This window comes from Cyanistes caeruleus, chromosome 36, assembly GCF_971803275.1.
Source record: "Cyanistes caeruleus chromosome 36, bCyaCae1.hap1.1, whole genome shotgun sequence".
NCBI classification, from domain to species: domain Eukaryota; kingdom Metazoa; phylum Chordata; class Aves; order Passeriformes; family Paridae; genus Cyanistes; species Cyanistes caeruleus.
This window is the reverse complement of record NC_141737.1, coordinates 160,463-177,785: the sequence shown is the minus strand read 5'-3', so window position 1 is coordinate 177,785 and position 17,323 is coordinate 160,463. Positions and strand designations below refer to the sequence as shown.

General features: G+C 57.0%; 1 protein-coding gene across 1 annotated transcript; it reads left to right on the top strand.

The window, feature by feature from the left end:
• The first annotated feature begins 46 nt into the window (after window positions 1-46).
• On the top strand, window positions 47-17,263 carry PPP1R12C (protein phosphatase 1 regulatory subunit 12C). Its single transcript, XM_086871537.1, has 19 exons — window positions 47-313; window positions 1,559-1,689; window positions 2,704-2,822; window positions 3,763-3,922; window positions 5,107-5,251; window positions 7,476-9,070; window positions 9,686-9,846; window positions 10,244-10,290; window positions 10,751-10,857; window positions 11,492-11,585; window positions 13,920-14,027; window positions 14,343-14,394; window positions 14,509-14,552; window positions 14,653-14,696; window positions 14,824-14,887; window positions 14,990-15,094; window positions 15,180-15,230; window positions 16,598-16,648; window positions 16,774-17,263. Exons 1-19 carry the CDS (start codon window positions 47-49, stop codon window positions 16,858-16,860), a joined length of 3,432 nt encoding a protein of 1,143 aa, XP_086727663.1. The 3' UTR covers window positions 16,861-17,263.
• Window positions 17,264-17,323: the final 60 nt, after the last annotated feature.

Here is a 17,323-nt window from a genome sequence, read left to right as displayed (position 1 = left end):
GCGGCGGCGGCGGCGGCCCCGGAGCGGCGGCGGCGGCGGCCCCGCGATGGCGGCGGCGGCGGCGGCGGCGGCGGCCCGGGAGCGGCGGCGGGAGCAGCTGCGGCGCTGGGAGGAGGCGGCGGCGGCGGCCCCGGCCCCGCGGGAGGAGCGGCCGGGCCCGGCCCGGGTGCGCTTCGAGCGCCAGGCCGAGTTCCGCGCCGTCTGCGCAGGCGCAGAGCTGGCCGAGGCGCGCGCCATGGTGATGGCGCCCGAGGGCGGGGGGCGCGCGCTGCTGGGCGGGGCCAACGCGGACGGGATCAGCGCGCTCCACCAGGTGGGCGGGGCTTGGGGGAAAGGGAGGCGGGGAAAGGGGCGGGGCCAACGCGGACGGGATCGGCGCGCTCCACCAGGTGGGCGGGGCTTGGGGGGAAGGGGTGGAGAAAGGGGCGTGGTCAGTTTTAAAGGGATCTTTAAAGCCGCCTCTGGGAGTTGGGAGGGGCCCGGTGAAAGGGGCGTGGCTTAGGAAAAGGGGCGGGTTCTGCCGAAGGGGCGTGGTCAGTTTTAAAGGGACCGCGCTTGTTGGAGGTGGGAGGAGCCTGCGGAAAGGGGCGGGGTTAACGCTACCACCACCTCTGTGGATTGGCTGGGTGGTGTCTAAAGGGGCGTGACCAGTGCTGAAAGGGGCGGGGTTTGTGTGTGAGTGACAGCTGTGCTGGCAGGGGGCGGGGCCGGGGTGGGAGCTTTGGGGGTCCCCGGGAAGGTTTTGGGGCCATTCGGGGCCGTTTTGGGGCCGTTTCGGGTCAGATTTTGGGGCGATTCGGGGCCGTTTTGGGGCCATTTCAGGTACATTTTTGGGCCCATTTTGGGGCAGTTCCAGGGCGTTTTTGGGGCCATTTCGGGTCGGGATTTGTGCCCATTTTGGGTCGGTTTTGGGTCGGGATTTGTGCCCATTTTGGGGTGGTTTTGGGGCGGTTTCAGGCCCGTTTCGGGCCGGGATTTGTGCCCATTTTGGGGCGGTTTTGGGTCGGGTGTTCTGCCCATTTTGGGGCGGTTTCGGGCCCGTTTCGGGCCAGGATTTGTGCCCGTTTTTGGGGTGGTTTTGGGGCGGTTTTGGGCCCGTTTTGGGCCGGGATTGGCGCCCGTTTTGGGGCGGTTTTGGGGTGGTTTTGGGTCGGGATTTTTGCCCGTTTTGGGGCGGTTTTGGGGCAGTTTCGGGCCAGTTTCGGGTCGGGATTTGTGCCCGTTTTGGGGCGGTTTTGGGGCAGTTTCGGGCCAGTTTCGGGTCGGGATTTGTGCCCGTTTTGGGGCGGTTTTGGGGCAGTTTCGGGCCCGTTTCGGGCCAGGATTTGTGCCCGTTTTGGGGCGGTTTTGGGGCGGTTTCGGGCCCGTTTCGGGCCGGGATTTTTGCCCGTTTTGGGGCGGTTTTGGGGCGGTTTCGGGCCCGTTTCGGGCCGGGATTTGTGCCTATTTTGGGGCGGTTTCGGGCCGGGATTTTTGCCTGTTTTGGGGCAGTTTTGGGGCAGTTTCGGGCCCGTTTCGGGCCGGGATTGGCGCCCCAGCCGCCGCGGTGCCGCCGCAGGCCTGCATCGACGAGAACATGGAGGTGGTGCAGTTCCTGGTGGAGAGCGGCGCCGACGTCAACCAGGCCGACAACGAGGGCTGGACCCCGCTGCACGTGGCTGCCGCCTGCGGCTGCCGGCACATCGCCCAGTGAGAGCCCGGAACCGCCCGGAACCGCCCGGAACCGCCCCCAAACAACCCTGAAATTACCCTGAAACAACACTGAAATTACCCCTGAAATTACCCCAAAACAACACTGAAACAACCCTGAAATAACCCTGAAATAACCCTGAAATTACCCTGAAATTACCCCCGAAACTGCCCCCAAACAACCCTGAAATAACCCTGAAACACCCCTGAAATTACCCTGAAATTACCAATGAAACAACCCTGAAACAACACTGAAACAACCCTGAAATTACCCCAAAACAACACTGAAATTACCCTGAAATTACCCTGAAGTAACCCTGAAATTACCCTGAAAATAACCTGAAATTACCCTGAAATTACCCTGAAACAGCCCCAAAATAACCCCAAATTAACCCAAAACCAGCCCTGAAATTACCCTCGAGCTACATCAAAATAACCCCGAAACAGCCCCGAAATTACCCCGAAATAATCCCCAAAAATTATTCCGAAATCACCCCAAAATTATCCCTGAAATTTCCCCAAATTCACTCCAAACTCACCTGAGCTCACCTGAGCTCACCTCACCTGTCTCAGGTACCTGCTGGAGCACGGCGCCGACGCCGCTGCCGTCACCAGTGACCCCCAAACCCCCTGAATTCACCCCAAACCCCCCCAGAATTCACCCCAAACCCCTCACCTGTTCTCACCTGTCTCAGGTACCTGCTGGAGCACGGCGCCGACGCCGCTGCCGTCACCAGTGACCCCCAACCCCCCTGAGCTCACCCCAAACCCCCCCGAATTCACCCCAAACCCCCCAGAATTCACCCCAAACCCCCCAGAATTCACCCCAAACCCCTCCCCTGACCTCACCTGTTCTCACCTGTCTCAGGTACCTGCTGGAGCACGGCGCCGACGCCGCTGCCGTCACCAGTGACCCCCAAACCCCCCTGAGCTCACCCCAAACCCTCCAGAATTCACCCCAAACCCCCCAGAATTCACCCCAAACCCCTCACCTGTTGATCTCACCTGTCTCAGGTACCTGCTGGAGCACGGCGCCGACGCCGCTGCCGTCACCAGTGACCTGGAGCTGCCGCTGGAGGTGGCCGAGGACGAGGCCCTGGAGGAGCTGCTGAGGGCGGAGCTTCAGCGCAGGGGTGGGCGGGGCCACGGGGGGGCGGGGCCTGGGGGGGCGGGGCCTGAGAGGGGCAGGTCAGGGCGTGGCCGGACACTCGGTGCCCCCCCAGGTGTACCCAGGTGTGCTCAGGGCGTGTCCAGGTGTGCTCAGGTGTGCTCAGGGTGTGTCCAGGTGTGCTCAGGGTGTGTCCAGGTGTCCCCAGGTGTATCCAGGTGTCCCCAGGTGTGCTCAGGTGTATCCAGGTGTGCTCAGGTGTGCTCAGGTGTGCTCAGGGCGTGTCCAGGTGTATCCAGGTGTTCCCAGGTGTGCTCAGGGTGTTCCCAGGTGTCCCCAGGTGTGCTCAGGTGTGCTCAGGTGTGTCACCTGTCCCCAGGTGTGGATGTCACCGCGGCCAAGCGCGCCGAGGAGGAGCGGATGCTGCGCTCAGGGTGTCCCCAGGTGTCCCCAGTGTCCCCAGGTGTCCCCAGGTGTACTGTAGGTACACTCAAGTGTCCCCAGGTGTCCCCAGGTGTACTGTAGGCACACTCAGGTGTCCCCAGGTGTCCCCAGGTGTCCCCAGGTGTATCCAGGTGTGCTCAGGTGTGCTCAGGTGTGCTCAGGGCGTGTCCAGGTGTATCCAGGTGTCCCCAGGTGTGCTCAGGTGTGCTCAGGTGTGCTCAGGTGTGTCACCTGTCCCCAGGTGTGGATGTCACGGCGGCCAAGCGCGCCGAGGAGGAGCGGATGCTGCGCTCAGGGTGTCCCCAGGTGTACTGTAGGTACACTCAGGTGTGCTCAGGTGTGCTCAGGTGTGTCACCTGTCCCCAGGTGTGGATGTCACGGCGGCCAAGCGCGCCGAGGAGGAGCGGATGCTGCGCTCAGGGTGTCCCCAGGTGTCCCCAGGTGTCCCCAGGTGTACTGTAGGTGTCCCCAGGTACACTCAGGTGTGCTCAGGTGTGCTCAGGTGTGTCACCTGTCCCCAGGTGTGGACGTCACCGCGGCCAAGCGCGCCGAGGAGGAGCGGATGCTGCGGGACACGCGGCTCTGGCTGGACTCGGGGCAGCTCCGGGACTGTCCCCACCCGGCCACCGGGGCCAGCGCCCTGCACGTGGCGGCGGCCAAGGGCTACATCGAGGTCATGAGGTCAGGGGACACCTGGGGACACCTGGGGGGACACCTGGGGGGACACGGGGGGGCGTGGGCGTTTGGGGGGATTTTTTGGGGGATTTTTTGGGATTTTTTTTGTGTTTTTTTAATATTTTTTGTGGTTTTTTTGGTTATTTTTTCTGGGATTTTTTTTGTTATTTTTAGGGGATATTTCGGTTATTTTTTTGGTTATTTTTTTGGTTATTTTTTGGTGATTTTTTGTGGATTTTGTGGTGATTTTTTGGTTATTTTTTGGTTATTTTTTGGTTATTTTTTCTGGGATTTTTGTGGGATTTTGGGCTGTTTTCATGTGATTTTGGGGCTGTTTTTATGATTTTTTTGGGGTGTTTCTGTGTAATTTTGGGCTGTTTTCATGTGATTTTTGTGTGTTTCTGTGTCATTTTGGGGCTGTTTTCATGTGATTTTGGGGCTGTTTCTGTGATTTTGGGGCTGTTTCTGTGATTTTGGGGCTGTTTCTGTGATTTTGGGGCTGTTTTCATGTGATTTTTGTCTGTTCCTGTGTAATTTTGTGCTGTTTCTGTGATTTTGGGGCTGTTTCTGTGATTTTGGGGCTGTTTCTGTGATTTTGGGGCTGTTTCTGTGATTTTGGGGCTGTTTCTGTGATTTTTGTCTGTTCCTGTGTAATTTTGGGGCTGTTTCTGTGATTTTTGTCTGTTTCTGTGTAATTTTGGGCTGTTTTCATGTGATTTTGGGGCTGTTTTTGTGATTTTTGTCTGTTCCTGTGTAATTTTGGGGCTGTTTCTGTGATTTTGGGGCTGTTCCTGTGTAATTTTTGTGCTGTTTCTGTGATTTTTGTCTGTTCCTGTGTAATTTTGGGGCTGTTTCTGTGATTTTTGTCTGTTCCTGTGTAATTTTGGGGCTGTTTCTGTAATTTTGGGGCTGTTCCTGTAATTTTGGGCTGTTTTCATGTGATTTTGGGGCTGTTTTTGTGATTTTTGTCTGTTCCTGTGTAATTTTGGGGCTGTTTTTGTGATTTTTGTCTGTTCCTGTGTAATTTTGGGGCTGTTTCTGTAATTTTGGGGCTGTTCCTGTAATTTTGGGCTGTTTTCATGTGATTTTGGGGCTGTTTTTGTGATTTTTGTCTGTTTCTGTGTAATTTTGGGCTGTTTTCATGTAATTTTGTGCTGTTTTTGTGATTTTTGTCTGCTCCGTGCCCCCAGGCTGCTGCTGGCCGCGGGCTACGACCCCGACGTGCGGGACAAGGACGGCTGGACCCCGCTGCACGCGGCCGCGCACTGGGGCGTGGAGGAGGCGTGCCGGCTGCTGTGCGAGCACCTGTGCGACATGAGCCCCCAAAACAACGTGGTACCCCAAAATCGGGGGGTTTGGGGGGGATTTCGGGGGGTTTCAGGGGTCACCTGTGCGACATGAGCCCCCAGAACAACGTGGTACCCGAATTTCGGGGGGTTTCAGGGGATTTGGGGGGGTTTGGGGTCACCTGTGCGACATGAGCCCCCAGAACAACGTGGTACCCGAATTTCGGGGGGTTTGGGGGGGTTTTTGGGGATTTTGGGGGGTTTTGGGGGGGTTTCAGGGGGTTTTGGGGTCACCTGTGCGACATGAGCCCCCAAAATAACGTGGTACCCCAAATTTGGGGGGATTTCGGGGGGTTCCAGGGGTCACCTGTGGGACATGAGCCCCCAGAACAACGTGGTACCCAAAATTCGGGGGGTTTCAGGGGATTTGGGGGGGTTTCGGGGGTCACCTGTGCGACATGAGCCCCCAGAACAACGTGGTACCCCAAAACTGGGGGGTTTGGGGGGGTTTGGGGGTCACCTGTGCGACGTGAGCCCCCAAAACAACGTGGTACCCCAAAATTCGGGGATTTGGGGGGGTTCGGGGGGTCCTTGGGGTCACCTGTGCAACATGAGCCCCCAAAACAACGTGGTACCCCAAAATCGGGGGGTTTGGGGGGGCTTGGGGGGGTTTGGGGGGTCACCTGTGCGACATGAGCCCCCAGAACAACGTGGTACCCCAAAATCGGGGGGATTTCGGGGGGATTTTGGGGATTTTGGGGGGTTTCAGGGGGTTTTGGGGGGTTTCAGGGGGTTTTGGGGTCACCTGTGCGACATGAGCCCCCAAAACAACGTGGTACCCAAAATTTGGGGGGGATTTTGGGGGGTTTCAGGGGTCACCTGTGCGACATGAGCCCCCAAAACAACGTGGTACCCCAAAATTTGGGGGGTTTCAGGGGATTTGGGGGGGTTTGGGGTCACCTGTGCGACGTGAGCCCCCAAAACAACGTGGTACCCAAAATTTGGGGGGATTTCGGGGGGTTTCAGGGGATTTTGGGGTGTTCTTGGGGTCACCTGTGTGACATGAGCCCCCAAAATAACGTGGTACCCCAAATTTGGGGGGGTTTGGGGGGGTTTCGGGGGTCACCTGTGCGACATGAGCCCCCAAAACAACGTGGTACCCCAAAATTCGGGGATTTGGGGGGGTTTCGGGGGTCACCTGTGCGACATGAGCCCCCAAAACAACGTGGTACCCGAATTTTGGGGGGATTTGGGGGGGTTTGGGGGGGTTCCAGGGGTCACCTGTGCGACATGAGCCCCCAAAATAACGTGGTACCCCAAAATTTGGGGGGGATTTTGGGGGGTTTCGGGGGTCACCTGTGCGACATGAGCCCCCAAAACAACGTGGTACCCGAATTTTGGGGGGATTTGGGGGGGTTTGGGGGGGTTCCAGGGGTCACCTGTGCGACATGAGCCCCCAAAACAACGTGGTACCCCAAAATCGGGGGGTTTGGGGGGGATTTTGGGGATTTTGGGGTGTCCTTGGGGTCACCTGTGCGACATGAGCCCCCAAAATAACGTGGTACCCGAAATTTGAGGGGGGTTTGGGGGGAATTTTTGGGTTTTTGGGAAAGATTCGGGGACATTTTGGGTATTTTTGGGTATTTAGGAAGGATCTGAGTGGATTTTGGGGGATTTTGGGACATTTTGGGGTATTTTGGGTGTTTTGGGAAGGATTTTGGAGTATTTTGGGATATTTTGGGAAGGATTTTTGGGTGTTTTGGGGCGATTTGGGGAGGATTTGGGGACATTTTGGGTGATTTGGGGAGGTTTTTGGGACATTTTGGGTTATTTTGGGGTGTTTTGGGGTGATTTGGGGAGGTTTTTGGGACATTTTGGGGTGTTTTGGGTTATTTTGGGGTGTTTTGGGGAGGATTTGGGGACATTTTGGGGTGTTTTGGGTTATTTTGGGGTGTTTTGGGGTGATTTGGGGAGGTTTTTGGGACGTTTTGGGGTGTTTTGGGTTATTTTGGGGTGTTTTGGGGTGATTTGGGGAGGTTTTTGGGACATTTTGGGGTGTTTTGGGTTATTTTGGGGTGATTTGGGGAGGATTTTGGGACATTTTGGGGTGTTTTGGGTTATTTTGGGGTATTTTGGGGAGGATTTGGGACATTTTGGGGTGTTTTGGGGAGGATTTGGGGACATTTTGGGGTGTTTTGGGGTGATTTGGGACATTTTGGGGACATTTTGGGGTGATTTGGGGAGGATTTGGGGACATTTTGGGGTCCCCCCAGGGGCAGCGTCCCTGTGACCTGGCGGACGAGGAGACCCTGCCCCTGCTGGAGGAGCTGCAGCGGCGCCAGCACCACGTGAGACCCCCGAAACCTCCCCAAAATCTGCGGAATCCCACCCAAAAAACAACACCCAAAACCCGCGGAATCCCACCCAAAAAACAACAGCCAAAATCTGCGGAATCCCACCCAAAAAACAACAGCCAAAATCTGCGGAATCCCACCCAAAAAACAACAGCCAAAATCTGCGGAATCCCACCCAAAAAACAGCCAAAATCTGCAGAATCCCACCCAAAAAACAGCCAAAACCCACGGAATCCCACCCAAAAAACACCCAAAATCTACGGAATCCCACCCAAAAAACAACAGCCAAAATCTGCGGAATCCCACCCAAAAAACAACACCCAAAACCCGCGGAATCCCACCCAAAAAACAGCCAAAATCTGCGGAATCCCACCCAAAAAACAGCCAAAATCTGCGGAATCCCACCCAAAAAACAACAGCCAAAACCCGTGGAATCCCACCCAAAAAACGGCCAAAATCTGCAGAATCTCACCCAAAAAACAACAGCCAAAACCCGTGGAATCCCACCCAAAAAACGGCCAAAATCTGCAGAATCTCACCCAAAAAACAGCCAAAACCCGCGGAATCCCACCCAAAAAACAACAGCCAAAATCTGCAGAATCCCACCCAAAAAACAACACCCAAAACCTGCGGAATCCCACCCAAAAAACAGCCAAAATCTGCAGAATCCCACCCAAAAAACAGCCAAAATCTGCAGAATCCCACCCAAAAAACAACACCCAAAACCTGCGGAATCCCACCCAAAAAACAACAGCCAAAACCCGCGGAATCCCACCCAAAAAACAACAGCCAAAATCTGCAGAATCCCACCCAAAAAACAACACCCAAAACCTGCGGAATCCCACCCAAAAAACAACAGCCAAAACCCGCGGAATCCCACCCAAAAAACGGCCAAAACCTGCGGAATCCCACCCAAAAAACAACACCCAAAACCCGCGGAATCCCACCCAAAAAACGGCCAAAATCTGCGGAATCCCACCCAAAAAACAGCCAAAATCCGCGGAATCCCACCCAAAAAACAACACCCAAAACCCGCGGAATCCCACCCAAAAAACAGCCAAAATCTGCGGAATCCCACCCAAAAAACAACACCCAAAACCTGCGGAATCCCACCCAAAAAACAACAGCCAAAATCTGCGGAATCCCACCCAAAAATGCACAAAACCCCCCCCAAAACCCCCAAAATCCAACCCAAAATCCCCAAAATTCACCCAAAAAACCCCAAATTTCCCCAAAAAAACCCAAAATCCCCAAAATTCACCCAAAAAAACCCAAATTTCCCCCAAAAAACCCAAAATCCCCAAAATTCCCCCCAAAAACCCCAAATTTCCCCAAAAATCCCCCAAAAATCCCCAAACTCCCCCCCAGGACCCCTCCCCCAATTTTGGGGGTCCCGGGGGGGGGGTCCTGACCGCCCCTCCCCCACCCCCAGCTCCGCAGCCAGAAGGACCCGGGGGCCCCTCCCCCACCCCCGGCACCGGAACCTTCCGGAGCCCCCCCGGCTGTGGGGGGGGGCAGGCACCGACGGTGAGACCCCGAAATCCCCCAAAATCCCCCAAAACCCCCCAAATCCCCCAAAATCCCCCCAAAATCCCCCCAAAATCCCCCCAAAATTCCCATTTTTCCCTTAAAATCCCATTTTTTCCTCAAATCTCGTTTTTCTCTCCCCAAACTTTGGTTTTCTCTCCCCAAATCCCCATTTTCCCCCCATTATTTCCCGTTTTCCCCCATTTTTCCCCCCGAATTTCCCATTTTTTCCCCATTTTTCCCTGTTTTCTCCCTGAATTTCCCAGTTTTTCTTGTTTTTTTCCCAAAAATCCCCATTTTTCACCCCAAATCCTCGTTTTTCCCCCAAAAATCCCCATTTTTCCCCCGTTTTTTTTCCCGTTTTTTCCCCAGACCCCATTTTTTTTCCCAAAATCGCGGTTTTTCACCCCAAATGGGTTTATTTTCCCCCAGGAGCTCGGTGTGCCGCCACAGTTCCCGGGAGAAGCTCTGACCCCAAAAATCCCCATTTTTCCCCCAAAAATCCCCGTTTTTCCCCCGTTTTTTTCCCCGTTTTTTTCCCAAACCCCATTTTTTTTCCCAAAATCGCGGTTTTTCACCCCAAATCCCGTTTTTCCCCCCAGGAGCTCGGTGTGCCGCCGCAGTTCCCGGGAGAAGCTCTCGCTGCAGGCCCGGGACAGGGTGGGGGAGGGGGCGCTGCCCCCCCCGCTCTGCCCCCCGGGTGGGGGAGGGGAGCCCGACAGCGACGAGGGGGGGGGCAGCGACGGGGAGCCCCCCCCGGGGGGTGAGGATTGGGGCGAAAAACGGGGATTTGGGGAAAAAAATGGGGGATTTGGGAAAAAAAATGGGAATTTTGGGGGAAAAATTGGGAATTTGGGGAAAAATGGGAATTTAGGGGAAAAAAACAGGGATTTTGGGAAAAAATAGGGATTTGAGGGGGGGGAAATGGGAAATTTTGGGGAAAAAATGGGGGATTTGGGGAAAAAAATGGGAATTTGAGGGGAAAAATTGGGAATTTTGGGGGAAGAAATGGAAATTATTGGGGGAAAAAATGGGAATTTGGGGAAAATGGGGATTTGGGGGGGAATTGGGATTTTGGGGGAAAACCGAAGATTTTGGGGGTAAAAAATGGGGATTTTTGGGGGGGGGAGGGGCTCTGACCTCTCCCTTCCCCCCCCCAGAACCCCCCGAGGCTCCGCCCCCCAACGGCCCCTCCCCCCCGCTGCCGGTAAGGCCCCTCCCCCTCCCCCCAGTGCCGGGCGAAAGGGGCGGGGCCTGGGCCCGGCCCCGCCCCCACCGCCCCCCCAGCCCCCCCCCGGGGCTCTCTGCAGGTCCGGATCCCTGGGGGCGTGGCCAGGCCACTCCCGGGCCACGCCCCCCGCGCAGGCCCCGCCCCCCGTGCGCCGCTCCGCCTCCTCCCCGCGGCTGCAGGCCCCGCCCACGGTGAGGCCACGCCCCCTTCTCCCGCCAAGCCACGCCCCCTTTTCCCGCCAAGCCACGCCCCCCTTAACGCCCCTCCCCCCCCTGCAGGCCCCGGAGGCTCCCGGCCGCCCCTCCCCCCCCCGGAGACCCCCCAGGTGAGCCCGGAGGGGGGAGGGGCTGAAAGGGGCGGGGCTTCAATGGGGGTGGGAAAGGGGGAGGGGCTGGAAGAGGGGGAGGGGCTGGAAGAGGGGGAGGGGCTGGAAGAGGGGGAGGGGCTGGAAGAGGGGGAGGAGCTGACACTGCCGCCCCTCCCCCACAGCCCCCCCGCCCCCCCCGCACCCCCCCAGGACCCCCCCGAGCAGCGGCTGCGCAGGTGAGGCCCCTCCCCCACCCAAAAACCCCCCCAAAAACCCCCAAAAATCCCTCAAATCTCCCCGAAACCTCCCCAAAACCCCCTGGGATCCCCTCAAATCCCCCTGTAACCCCCCCAAAAACCCCCAAACCCTCCCAAAAACCCCCCAAAATCCCCAAAACCGCCCCAAAATCCCCAAAACCGCCCCAAAATCCCCTCCAATCTCCCCAAAATCGCCTTTCCTTCTCCAAATCCACCCCAAAAATCCCCTTTTCCCCCCCAAATCCCAAATTCCACCCCCAAATCCTGATTTTTCCCCCCAAAATCTCAGATTTTCCCCCAAATCCCGGATTCTCTCCCCAGATCCCAAATTTTCCCCTCCCAAATCCCAAATTTTCTCCTCAAATCCCAAATCCCACCCCGAAATCTGGAATTTTCCCCCCCAAATCCCGATTTTTCTCCCCCAAATCCCAGATTTCCCCCCCAAATCCCAGATTTCTCCCCCAAATCCCGATTTTTCCCCCCCAAATCCCGATTTTTCCCCCCCAAACCCCGGATTTGCCCCCCCCAAACCCCGGATTTTCCCCCCCAAACCCCGGATTTGCCCCCCCAAATCCCGATTTTTCCCCCCCAAACCCCGGATTTGCCCCCCCAGGCCGTTCCAGCCCCCCAAAGCCCGGGATGAGGAGTCGGAGTCGCAGCGCAAGGCCCGGAGCCGCCTGATGCGGCAGGCACGGCGAGCCACGCAGGTGAGGCACCCGAAAACACCCAAAATCACCCCAAAATCACCCCAAAATCACCTGAAATCACCCCAAAATACCCCAAAATCACCCCAAAATCACCCCAAAAACACCCAAAATCACCTGATATCACCTGAAATCACCTGAAATCACCCCGAAATCACCTGAAATCACCCCAAAATACCCCAAAATCACCCCAAAAACACCTGAAATCACCCCAAAATCACCTGAAATCACCTCAAAATCACCTGAAATCACCCCAAAATACCCCAAAATCACCGAAATTCACCCCAAAATCACCTGAAATCACCCAAATACACCTGAAATCACCCCAAATACACCCAAATACACCCAGAGCCACGCAGGTGAGGCACCCAAAAACACCCAAAAACACCTGAAATCACCCCAAAATACCCCAAAATCACCTGAAATCACCCAAATACACCCAAATCACCCCAAAATCACCTGATATCACCCAAATACACCCAGAGCCACCCAGAGCCACACAGGTGAGGCACCCAAAAACACCCAAAAACACCCCAAAATCACCCCAAAATCACCCCAAAATCACCTGAAATCACCCAAATACACCCCAAACACCCAAATTCACCCAAAATCACCCCAAATACACCCAAATACACCCAGAGCCATGCAAGTGAGGCACCCAAAAACACCCAAAATCACCCCAAAATCACCTGAAATCACCCCAAAATCACCCCAAAAACACCCCAAAAACACCCAAAATCACCTGAAATCACCTGAAATCACCCCGAAATCACCTGAAATCTCCCAAAATCACCCAAAATCACCCAAAATCACCCAAATACACCCAGAGCCACCCAGAGCCACGCAGGTGAGGCACCCAAAAACACCCAAAATGCACCCAAAACACCCCAAACACCCAAAAAAACCTCAAATACCCCAAAATCACCCCAAATACACCCAAATACACCCAGAGCCACGCAGGTGAGGGATGAAATACACCTGAAGCACCCCAAAATCACCTGAAATTACCCAAAATACCCCAAAATCACCTGAAATCACCTGAAACACCCCAAAATCACCTGAAATCACCTGAAGCACCCCAAAATCACCTGAAATTACCTGAAACACCCCAAAATCACCCCAAATCACCTGAAACACCCCAAAATCACCTGAAATCACCTGAAACACCCCAAAATCACCTGAAATCACCTGAAACACCCCAAAATCACCTGAAATTACTCGAAACACCCCAAAATCACCTGAAATCACCCGAAACACCCCAAAATCACCCCAAATCACCTGAAACACCCCAAAATCACCTGAAATCACCTGAAACACCCCAAAATCACCCCAAATCACCTGAAACACCCCAAAATCACCCCAAAATCACCTGAAATCACCCCAAAATCACCTGAAATACCCAAAATACCCCAAAATCACCTGAAATCCACCCAAAATCCACCCAGACACCCCAAAACCTCCCCAGTTCCCCCCCAGGCCCCCCCAAACCCCCCAAATCTCCCCAAAATCCCCCCCAGACCCCGAGCGACCTCAAGTAACCCCGTGACCTCCAAATGACCTCTAAGTGACCTTCAAGTGACCCCTGGGGCGACCTCGAGTGACCCCAAGAGATCCAAAATTTTACCGAATGACCTTGAGTAACCCCGTGACCTCTAAGTGACCTTGAATGACCTTGAAGTGACCTTGAGTGACCTTCAAGTGACCCCTGGGGTGACCCCAAAAAGTCAAAAATTTTACTGAACGACCTCAGGTAACCCCTTGACCTCCAAATGACCTTCGAGTGACCTTGAGTGACCTTGAACGACCTTCAAGTGACCCCTGGGGTGACCTCAAGTGACCCCAAAAGATAAAAAATTTTATCGAGTGACCTCAAGTAACCCCATGACCTCTAAGTGACCTTGAATGACCTCTAAGTGACCTTGAGTGACCTTCAAGTGACCCCTGCAGTGACCTCGAGTGACCAAAAAATAAATCAGAAATTTTTCGGATGACCACAAGTAACCCCGTGACCTCTAAGGGACCTTGAGTGACCTTCAAGTGACCCCTGCAGTGACCTCGAGTGACCCCGAGCACGAATTCCGCTGAATGACCTCGAGTAACCCCGTGAGCCCAAAATGACCCTTCTGAGTGACCCCCAGGTGACCCCGGAGTGACCCTGAGTGACCCCTGAGTGACCACTGAGTGACCCCAATGACCCCTGAGTGACCCCTGAATGACCCCTGAGTGACCCCTGAATGACCCCAGAGTGACCCCTGAGTGACCCTGAGTGACCCCTCAGTGACCCCTCAGTGACCCCTCGGTGACCTTTGACCCCTGTGTGACCCCGGCCCCACCCAGGGCGTGACCCTGACGGAGCTGAGGGCGGCGGAGCAGGGGATTGGCCGAGCCACCGAGGGGCGTGGCCAGGAGCAGCCAATCAGGGACGAGGGGAGGCGGGACCCGGCCGTGAGTTCCCCAGGGGGGAAATTTGGGGACATTTGGGGGGTCCTGGAGGGGATTTTGGGGGAAATCTGGGAGATCTGGGGGAGATTTGGGGGGTCCTGGGGGGGATTTTGGGGGAATTTCAAGGAAATTTGGGAGATTTGGGGGGTCCTGGGGGGGGATTTGGGGTTTTTGGGGGGTCCCAGGAGATTTTGGGGGGAGTTTTGGGAAGATTCCCGGGGGATTTTGGGGTTTGGGGCGGGGTCTTCGGGGGATTCGGGGGGTCCGGGGAGGTTTTTGGGGTCTCCCCGTTCTCTCACCCCCCCTCCCCCACCCCAGGACCCCCCGCGGCTCCCCGCCCCCCCCGCCCCCCCCGCGCAGGTGACCAAAGGTGAGTGATGCCCCCCTCCCCCACCCTCCCCTCCCCCCCCCAGTGGAATTTGGGGGGTCCCGAGGGGGTCCCGACCCCTCCCCCATTCCCAAAATCCCCCTTTGGGTCCCTCAGGGCCGGAGCCGCCGAAGCCCCCGGGGGGGCGGAGCCTGTCCCAGGTGAGGGGGGGGCGTGGGGGGTGGGGGAGGGGAGGAGGAGCCCCCTCCCCCAAAACCCCCCTGAACCCCCCCCCAACCTCTGCACCCCTCCCCCACCCAGGGCTCGGAGAGCGATGGGCCCGAGGACGCCCCTCCCCCACCCAGGTAAAAATTCCAGGGGGGATTTTTGGGAATTTTGGGGAATTTTGGGGATTTGGGGGGGATTTGGGGGGGATTTGGGGGGGGCTCTGCAGTCGCAGCCCCTCCCCCAACCCCCTCCCCTCCCCCACAGCCGTGCCCCTGCTCCCCCCAACGGGCTCCGCCCCCCCCCGGCCCCGCCCTTCGATTACCAGCAGGTAACTGGGCGTGGCTGGGGGGGCGGGGCCTGGCCCGGGGGGGCGGGGCCGCGTTTCGGGGGGAATTCCGGCATTCCGGAACCTTCCCCGCGGCCGCCCCAGCTGTTCCAGGAGCTGTGGGAGGAGAACGAGCGGATCCGGGAGCAGCTGCAGGAGGCGGAGCTGGCGCTGACCCAGAGCCGGCTGGAGCTCGAGAGGGTCACTCAGGTCCGTGGCCGCTCCCTCCTCGGGCCCCGGGGGCTGCCCGGGACCCCCCAGACTCGCGGCATCCCCCCCTTTTCCCTCCCCACAGCGGCAGGAGCGCAGCGCCGAGCGGCCGGCACGGCTGGAGCTGGAGAGATTCGTGAGTCACCCCAAAAACGCCACACGAAACGCCTCACGCTGCCCGCCCGCTGCCCCGCGGCCTTCGGCGCCGTTCCCATCACCGTTCCCCTCACGATTCCCCTCACATTCCCCTCACATTCCCATCACATTCCCCTCACATTCCCATCACCATTCCCCTCAGGATTCCCCTCACAATTCCCCTCAGGATTCCCCTCAGGATTCTCCTCACATTCCCCTCACGATTCCCCTCACCATTCCCATCACCATTCCTCTCACGATTCCCCTCATGATTCCCCTCAGGATTCCCCTCAGGATTCCCCTCATGATTCCCCTCACATTCCCCTCACCATTCCCCTCACATTCCCCTCAGGATTCCCCTCAGGATTCTCCTCACATTCCCCTCACCATTCCCTCACCATTCCCCTCATGATTCCCGCCTTTTTCTCCCTTCATGGTTTCCCGCCCTTTTCTCCCCTCACATTCCCCTCACCATTCCCCTCATGTTTCCCCTCACAATTCCCCTCACGATTCTCCCACCATTCCCTTCACCATTCCCGCCTTTTTCTCCCTTCACGGTTTCCCGCCATTTTCTCCCCTCACGTTTCCTGCCCTTTTCCCCTCTCATTTCCCCCCACCATTTCCCCTCACAATTCCCCTCACAATTCCCCTCACATTCCCCTCACATTCCCCTCACCATTCTCCTCACCATTCCCGCCCTTTTCTCCCTTCATGGTTTCCCGCCCTTTTCTCCCCTCACGGCGGCCGCCATTTTCTCCCCTCACGTTTCCTGCCCTTTTCCCCTCTCATTTCCCCCCACATTTCCCCTCACGATTCCCCTCATGATTCCTCTCACCATTCCCCTCACGATTCCCGCCTTTTTCTCCCTTCATGGTTTCCCGCCCTTTTCTCCCCTCACATTCCCCTCACATTCCTCTCACCATTCCCCTCATGTTTCCCCTCACGATTCCCCTCACATTCCCTCATGATTCCCCTCAAATTCCCCTCACCATTTCCCCTCACGATTCCCCTCACATTCCCTCATGATTCCCCTCAAATTCCCCTCACCATTTCCCCTCACGATTCCCCTCATGATTCCTCTCACCATTCCCCTCACCATTCCCGCCTTTTTCTCCCTTCACGGTTTCCCGCCTTTTTCTCCCCTCACGCCGGCCACCATTTTCTCCCCTCATGTTTCCCGCATTTTTCTCCCTAAGTTTCTCCTCACATTCCCCTCGCGTTTCCCCTCACGTTTCCCCCCAATTTCTCCTTTTCCCCCAACATTTCCCCCCACATTTCCCCCCACGTTTCCCATTTCCCCTCACGTTTCCCCCCCCGTTTCCCATTTCCCCTCACGTTTCCCCTCCCTCTGGCCCTGCTGTGTCCCAGGAGCGCCGGGCGCTGGAGCTGAAGGCGGCTGAGCTGGAGGAGGAGCTGAAGGTGACCGGGGGGACCCCGAGCCCCCCATTCCCCATTCCCGGGGGGTCCTGGTGTGCCCCGGGGGGGTTTTGGGGGGATTTTGGGGGGTTTTGGGGGGCGGGTTTTGACCCCCGGACGCTCCCCAGGCCCTGTCGGACCTTCGGGCCGACAACCAGCGGCTCAAGGACGAGAACGCGGCGCTCATCAGGGTCATCAGCAAACTCTCCAAGTGACCCCGACCCCAAATCCGCCAAAATCCGCCCCAAAATCTGCCCAAAATCCCCCAGCGGGGGCGGAGCCAAACGTGCCAGGGGCGTGGCCAGAAGGAGTGGGCGGAGCCTGTGCCGAGGGGGGCATGGCCAAAGCCGCGGGGGGGGCGGAGCCAATTTTATTGCACTGAGGTGGAAGCTGCCAAAAGGGGCGTGGCCAAACCAGGGGGGTGTGGTCTGTGAGCACCAGGCCCCGCCCCTGCCTCTTCCCGCATGCCAATCACATGCCGTTCATCCAATCAGATCCGCGGGGGGCGGAGCCGCCTCGTGCCCCGCCCACCCCATCCCTCCCCCACCCCTGCGAATATTTTTGTGTAAAAAAAGAGGAAAATGATTAAAAAAGGGCGAAAGGCGGGGGAGGGGCGCAGACCTTTTTTTTATATAAATATATTTGTAGAGCTCTGTAGGTACAAATTCCCCTCCCCCA

What these genes read in the sequence shown, in the direction of transcription:
- PPP1R12C (XM_086871537.1), top strand. Translation starts at nt 47, where the DNA reads ATGGCGGCGGCGGCGGCGGCGGCGGCGGCCCGGGAGCGGCGGCGGGAG. An exon ending in GGATCAGCGCGCTCCACCAG is followed by an intron (nt 314 to 1,558) that starts GTGGGCGGGGCT and finishes GTGCCGCCGCAG; the next exon opens with GCCTGCATCGACGAGAACAT. An exon ending in GCCCCTCCCCCCCGCTGCCG is followed by an intron (nt 10,291 to 10,750) that starts GTAAGGCCCCTC and finishes GGGCTGGAAGAG; the next exon opens with GGGGAGGGGCTGGAAGAGGG.